The sequence below is a fragment of the Anolis sagrei genome, chromosome 2 (genome assembly GCF_037176765.1).
Source record: "Anolis sagrei isolate rAnoSag1 chromosome 2, rAnoSag1.mat, whole genome shotgun sequence".
Taxonomy (NCBI): Eukaryota; Metazoa; Chordata; class Lepidosauria; order Squamata; family Dactyloidae; genus Anolis; species Anolis sagrei.
Window position 1 is genome coordinate 302793728 of NC_090022.1, and position 7654 is coordinate 302801381.

General features: G+C 48.7%; 1 protein-coding gene across 1 annotated transcript; it reads right to left on the reverse strand.

Moving 5' to 3' along the window:
• Positions 1 to 771: 771 nt before the first annotated feature.
• MRPL17 (mitochondrial ribosomal protein L17) lies at positions 772 to 6055 on the reverse strand. The gene is made up of 3 exons (XM_060761109.2): positions 5828 to 6055; positions 4708 to 4776; positions 772 to 1227 (listed from the first exon to the last, which is right to left on the reverse strand). The coding sequence occupies exons 1-3, from the start codon at positions 5999 to 6001 to the stop codon at positions 949 to 951; spliced, it is 522 nt and encodes a 173-aa protein (XP_060617092.2). The 5' UTR covers positions 6002 to 6055; the 3' UTR covers positions 772 to 948.
• Between the last annotated feature and the right edge of the window lie 1599 nt (positions 6056 to 7654).

Sequence of the window (7654 nt, forward strand, 5' to 3'; positions counted from 1 at the left end):
CCATGTATAAATATGTGAGAGGAAGCCACAGGGAGGAGGAGGAGGGAGCAAGCTTATTTTCTGCTTCCTTGGAGACTAGGACGCAATGGAGCCATGGCTTCAAACTACAATAGAGGAGATTCCACCTGAACATGAGGAAGAACTTCCTGACTGTGAGAGCCGTTCAGCAGTGGAACGCTCTGCCTCGGAGTGTGATGGAGGCTCCTTCTTTGGAGGCTTTTAAGCAGAGGCTGGATGGCCATCTGTCAGGGGTGATTTGAATGCAATATTCCTGCTTCTGGGCAGAATGGGGTTGGACTGGATGATGGCCCAGGAGGTCCCTTCCAACTCTCTGATTCTAGGATTCTATGAGGCTGGAGGGCCATCTGTCAGGGGTGATTTGAATGCAATATTCCTGCTTCTGGGCAGAATGGGGTTGGACTGGATGATGGCCCAGGAGGTCCCTTCCAACTCTCTGATTCTAGGATTCTATGAGGCTGGAGGGCCATCTGTCAGGGGTGCTTTGAATGCAATATTCCTGCTTCTGGGCAGAATGGGGTTGGACTGGATGATGGCCCAGGAGGTCTCTTCCATCTCTTTGATTCTATGATACTAATTCCTAACAGCCTCCTGGAGGGCCGAAGTTTGCCCATACCTGCTGTTGTAGAGTCTGTACCGCTCTTTGGTATACTCGGTAGCATTTTTTTATGCTTTTTCAAGTTTTGCAAAGTATTAATGACACAAGAGCGTCCCCTTCCTCTTCCTGGAGGTACAACACAGCAGATGCAGAGAGACTCTACAGTCCATATTTATTAGCAAACCGACTGTGTCAACACACGCTCACTTCCTGCAAGAGAGAGAAGACCTCCTGCTGCATCCTGGACCCCTTCCTGGTCTTTCTTGACCACCCTGGAGAGAGGGCACTTCCGGCTGGAGAGGGGGAGGGCCTCAGGCTCAGTCTCTGCCTCCTTAGACGGGGCTGCCCTGAGCCTCGTCCGCTTTGGCTTTCTGGGCCAGGCGCTGGTCCTGCCAGAAGCCCTTCAGGAGCTGGTTGACCAGGGTCTTGTTGCTGTCCCTCTTGGGGATGGGCAGCGGGGGCAGCGGGTTCCCCTTGTACTCAATGACCGCCATGGGGGCCCGGTCCAGGTTCTCCCGGTTGGGGATGCGGACCAGGCGCGTGTAGTTCCCCGAGTACGCCTCAAAGCGCGGGGCCAGCACCTTGAAGAGCTTGTGGATCAGGTCCTTCTCCTGTGGGGGCAAGAAATACATAAAGTGAATTTCACAAAAGTTGGAATGAGCTAAAGAGAAAGAGGAGTGAAAAAGAGCAAGAAGGAGTGAAGGAATGTGATATAGATAAGGTTACTAACATGTTGCTAAGGCAAAGGTATGAGCAAACTTGGGCCCACTGGGCATTTTGGCGGGGAAGAGAGACAGGGCCTTCTCAGTGGTGGCCCCTCGGCTGTGGAATGCCCTTCATAGAATCATAGAATCCTAGAGTTGGAAGAGACCTCCTGGGCCATCCTCCAGTCCAACCCCATTCTGCCAAGGAGCAGGAATATTGCATTCAAATCACCCCTGACAGATGGCCATCCAGCCTCTGCTTCAAAGCTTCCAAAGAAGGAGCCTCCACCACACTCCCTCCGGGGCAGAGAGTTCCACTGCTGAATGGCTCTCACAGTCAGGAAGTTCTTCCTCGTGTTCAGATGGAATCTCCTCTCTTGTAGTTTGAAGCCATTGTTCCCTTGCGTCCTAGTCTCCAAGGAAGCAGAAAACAAGCTTGCTCCCTCCTCCTCCTCCCTGTGGCTTCCTCTCACTTATTTATACATGGCTATCATATCTCCTCTCAGCCTTCTCTTCTTCAGGCTAAACAAGCCCAGCTCCTTAAGCCGCTCCTCATAGGGCTTGTTCTCCAGACCCTTGATCATTTTAGTCGCTCTCCTCTGGACACATTCCAGCGGAGAGCGACTTCCTACAGAAACTCCCACAATACCTAAGAGCTGGAATACCTGGAGGGAGAGCCCAAGTTTGCCCACACCTGGTGTAAAAGATAGAAAAAGAAAAAGATGTTTGGGTTACTGTAGGTTTTCAGGGCTGTATGGCCACGTAAGCTCAACAAAATCCCACTTATACAGAAAATAGAAAATAATAGAATTCAGCATATAATTCTATACACTTGTTATACTGTTCCAATTCAGAATAATCACAAACAATATTTATAGACCAAAACTGAAAAAAAAACTATTTTAAATGGATTTTGGCCTATAAATGAAGGGGACCCCAAGAACATGCACACTTCCTGGTCCGCGGCAATGGGAACATCCGCACCTTCTCAGAGGAAAGCTGATCATCTTCGTCTGGAGAAGGCCTGTGTGTGTGAGAGTATGCGTGAATGTGTGCGTGCAAGAGAATTCTCCCTTGATGTGATTCTGATATGATTCTGTGATGATTGTATTTCAATAAATGTTACATGAATAGTGTTTATTTATTTATTTATATAAGTTAAATAAATAAATAAATAGTGTTAAAACCAAATTTGGTCTCTAAAGTGTCTCACTGGTCTAAACTACCTTACTATTCCTTGAACACTCTGCACAAAAGAACAGAAACCTCTTTGGGTTCATAACAGGACTTTTGGAGGGGAAGAGAGACAGGACCTTCTCAGTGGTGGCCCCTCGGCTGTGGAACACCCTTCCTACAGAAATTAGATTGGCCCTCTCCCTGTTGACTTTTCTGATGGCCTTTGGCAACCCCGCTGACACCCCCTCGTGACCCCTCCGGGGGTCCCGACCCCCAGGTTGAGAAACGCTGGAATATAGGAATATGGAACAATTGGATATTGTTGATATTGTTGATCTTGATATTGACTATGAGACGCTAATGAGATGTTTGATTGATTTATATAGACTATTATGCTATTGTTTTAATTGCTTTTAACTGTTTCGTGGTGCTTTTGAGCATTGCATTTTGCTATTGTTAACCACTCTGAGTGGCCCCAGGGCTGAAAAGAGTGGTATACAAATATAGTAAATAATAGATAAACTTGAGACGACTGAACGAATGAACAACAACAAATAAACTTGAATAGGCAGTGTAACGAATATAGCAGTGTTTCTCAACCTTCCTAATGCCGCGACCCCTTGATACTGTTCCTCATGTTGTGGTGACCCCCCACCATAAAATTATTTTTGTTGCTGCTTTGTAAATGTAATTTTGCTCCTGTTATGAATCCTAATGTAAATATCTGAAATGGAGGAAACATTTTCATTCACTGGACAAAATTTGGCACAAATACCCAATATATCAAAATTTGAATGCTGGTGGGGTTGAGGGGAAATTGATTTTGCCATTTGGGAGTTGTAGTTGCTGGGATTTATAGTTCAATTACAATCGAAAAGCATTCTGAACTCTACCAGCAATGCAATTGAACCAAACTTGGCACACAGAACTCCCATGACCGACAGAAAATACTGGAAGGGTTTGGTGGGCATTGAGCTTGAGTTTTGGAGTTGTAGTTCACCTACAAAGAAAATACTGTGTTTTCTGATGGCCTTTGGCAACCCCTCTGACACCCCCTCGTGACCCCTCCGGGGGTCCCGACCCCCAGGTTGAGAAACGCTGGAATATAGGACTATGGAGCAATTGGATATTGTTGATACTGTTGATCTTGATATTGACTATGAGACGCTAATGAGATGTTTGATTGATTGATATTGACTGTTTATTATGCTATTTTTAAAATTGTTTTTAACTGTTTCGTGGTGCTTTTGAGCATTGCATTTTGCTATTGTTAACCGCTCTGAGTCGCCCCAGGGCTGAGAGGAGCAGGATACAAATCTAGTAAATAATAAATAAATAAATGCAAGGCAAAGCAATGGAACGGCAAGGTCAGGCAGTTCAAAGGCAATGCAGTGCAATGCTAGGGAATTCAATAGTTTGCAATACAATTCAATCCAGGGAATGCAATGTGAGGCAATTCAAGGCAAGGCAAAGCAAGGCAATGCAATTCAATGTATTGTCGAAGGTTTTCATGGCTGGAATCACTAGGTTCTTGTAGGTTTTTTCGGGCTATAGGGCCGTGTTCTAGAGGCATTTCTCCTGACGTTTCGCCTGCATCTATGGCAAGCATCCTCAGAGGGAGTGAGGTCTGTTGGAAGTAGGAAAAAGGGTTTATATCTGTGGAATGGCTGGGGTGGGGCAAGGAGCTCTTCCCTGCTGCAGTTAGGTGTGAATGTTTCAACTGACCACCTTCATTAGCATTTCTGGCTGAGCCTGGGAAAATCTTTTGTTGAGAGGTGTGCCTGGTTGTTTCCTCTCTGTTGTTTAGCTGTTATAATTTTAGAGTTTTTTAATACTGGTAGCCAGATTTTGTTCATTTTCATGGTCTCTTCCTTTCTATTGAAATTGTCCACATGCTTCTTGTGGATTTCAATGGCTTCTCAGTGTAGTCTGACATGGTGGTTGTGAGAGTGGTCCAGCATTTCTGTGTGCTCAGATGCAGGCGAAACGTCAGGAGAAATGCCTCTAGAATATGTCCCTATAGCCCGAAAAAACCTACAAGAATCCAATGCAATTCAGTCGAAGGAACGCAATGGGATGCAATTCAGTGCAAGTTAAGGCAAAGCAAAGGCATGGAATGGCAGGGCAATGCAATGCAATGCCATGAATGGATTTCCAAGGGAGAGCTCCCCAATAGCCGCCAAGGCACGCCTCGCTCGTTCGATCGCTCACCGTGAGCCAGAAGTCAGCCATGCGCATGGCGCGGGAGTCGGTGTCGCCCTGCTTGGCGAAGTCAATCAGCTGGGGAGAAAGGTAAACAAGGTCAGAAGGGAACTTTGGAAGGGAAGCCCCGCCCACCTCACCTCCCATTGGGTGGCTGCCCCGGAGGCCCCGCCCACAGACCAATCAGAACAACTTTTGAAAGGGAGCCCCGCCCATATAGTTTCCCATTGGATGAAAATCCCGAAGGTTCCGCCCACAACCAAAGGGAAAGAACTTTTGAAGGGAAAGCCTCGCCCACATCATTTCTCATTGGATGAAAGCCCCAAAGGTCCCGCCCACAGTCCAATCAGAACTTCTGAAAGGGAGCTCCGCCCACATAGTTTCCCATTGGATGAAAATCCTGAAGGTTCTGCCCACAGCCAAAGGAAAAGAACTTCTGAAGGAAAAGCCTCGCCTTACTCGTTTCTCATTGGATGAAAGCTCCGAAGGCCCCGCCCACAGTCACCCCTATTGGACAGCTGCCTCCTGGAGGCCCGCCCCTCCTTCCCTCCCTCTTCCCGTCCCAGAGGCCCCGCCTACAGTCAAATAGAACTTTTGAAAGGAAGCCCCGCCCAAATAGTTTCCCATTGGATGAAAATCCAGAAGGCCCCGCCCACAGCCAAAGGAATGGATGTTTGAAGAGAAAGTCCCGCCCACCTCGCCTCCCATTGGGTGGCCGTCCCGGAGGGCCCGCCCACAGTCCAATCGGAACAACTTTGGAAAGGAAGCCCCGCCCACATAGTTTCCCATTGGATGAAAATCCCGAACGTTCCGCCCACAACCAAAGGGAAAGAACTTTTGAAGGGAAAGCCTCGCCTAACTCGTTTCTTATTGGATGAAAACCCCAAAGGCGCCGCGCACAGTCCAATCAGAAAAGGATTCAAAGGGAGCCCCGCCCACATAGTTTCCCATTGGATGAAAATCCCGAAGGCCCCGCCCACAGCCAAAGGAAAAGAACTTTTGAAGGGAAGGCCTCGCCTACGTCGTTTCTCATTGGATGAAAGCCCCAAAGGCCCCGCCTACGACCACTCCTATTGGCCGGCGCCCCCCCGGAGGCCCGCCCCCTCCCTCCCTCCTTCCCTCGGCTCACGCGCTCGGCGTAGAAACGCATCTCGTCTGCGCGTGCGCGGGGGGCCTCGATCCGCTCGTGCCGCACCAGCCCCGTGACCAGGTTCCGGAGGAGGTCGAGCCGCGAGCGCGGCCCTAACCCGAAGCGCCGCTGCACCCGCCCGTGAGAGATCAGCGCCGCCACCGAGAGGCGCATCCTGGCGGGCCTGGCGCCGGAGCCGGAAGTCCCGCCCCACCTCTTCCGCCCGTGACGGCTTCCGGCCTCCTGGCCATCGAGTTACAGCGGGATAGAGTGGCCACCGGATTTCCTGTTTCAGGATCCAAATGAAGGGAAAACTTTGACATCTTTCCAAGGTTATGCAAGACAGCTGGGCTATTATTTAAATCATTCTAGGAATCCTGAATTTGGAGGGGAACCCTTGAGGCCATCCAGTCTGACCCCCTTCTGCCAGGCAAGAAGGAACAACCAAAACCCTCCTGACAGATGGCCAGCCAGCCTCATCTTTCCACTCTGTGTAGATCTGCTTTTGGACTTCTATAAAACACTAGGCTTGGGAGGGCTCCCTCCAGAGGTCATCTAGCCCAACCCACTAGTCGGGCCCCTTCTACACTGCCATATATCAAAGCACATAATCTACATTATTAGTTTTGAACTGGTTTATGTTCAAAATTGTTATGGGATTTTGGCCTGCATCAATAGGAGCATAGTGTCTAGATCCAAGGAAGTAATGCTACCCCTCTATTCTGCTTTGGTTAGACCACATCTGGAATATTGTGTCCCATTCTGGGCACCACAATTCAAGAGAGATATTGACTCTAAGCTGGAATGTGTCCAGAGGAGGGCGACTAAAATGATCAAGGGTCTGGAGAACAAGCCCTATGAGGAGCGGCTTAGGGACCTGGGCATGTTTAGCCTGAAGAAGAGAAGGCTGAGAGGACATATGATGAAGGCCATGTATCAATATGTGAGAGGAAGCCACAGGGAGGAGGAGGGAGCAGGCTTCCTTTCTGCTTCCCTGGAGACTAGAACGCAATGGAACAATGGCTTCAAACTACAAGAGAGGAGATTCCATCTGAACATGAGGAAGAACTTCCTGACTGTGAGAGCCGTTCAGCAGTGGAACTCTCTGCCCCGGAGGGAGTGTGGTGGAGGCTCCTTCTTTGGAAGCTTTTAAGCAGAGGCTGGATGGCCATCTGTCAGGGGTGATTTGAATGCAATATTCCTGCTTCTTGGCAGAATGGGGTTGGACTGGATGGCCCATGAGGTCTCTTCCAACTCTTTGATTCTATGATTCTATGATTCTATGGGATTTATAGTTTTCTCCTCTTCAGTGGATGTATCTCGACCCTCAGCGCTCATAGCAACTCCAATATGCTCCCCATGGACTCTTAGGAACTCTCCCAGGCCCCCTATGAACTTTTCCCCAACTCTCATGAACTTTTGAAACTTTTTGGAACTTGAATCAACTTTTTTAGGAACTTTGGAACTCTCCGCCACCCTCCGCCAAACCCCGATGAATCTATGATGAATTCCCACAACCCTTTATGGACTTTTATGGACTTTGGAGGGAGGGGAAGCTGGCAGGGCTCCCTTTGGTCTTGCATGATGGATCCCTTATGAATTCCTTGTAGGTTTTCCTTCCCAATACCAATATATGTTAGTATGTCTATATTCTGAAAAAGGAAGGAAAAGCCACTGTTTTCAGCATCCAACCATTCACATGAAGGGGCTTCCTGAGCCACTAATCCACTAACAAAATTCACAGAAGAGGAGAGAACTATAAATCCCATGTCCTCAAGGGCTGGAAGGGCCTGGCAGGAGTCCGGGGGTCCCGAGGGGTGACCGCAG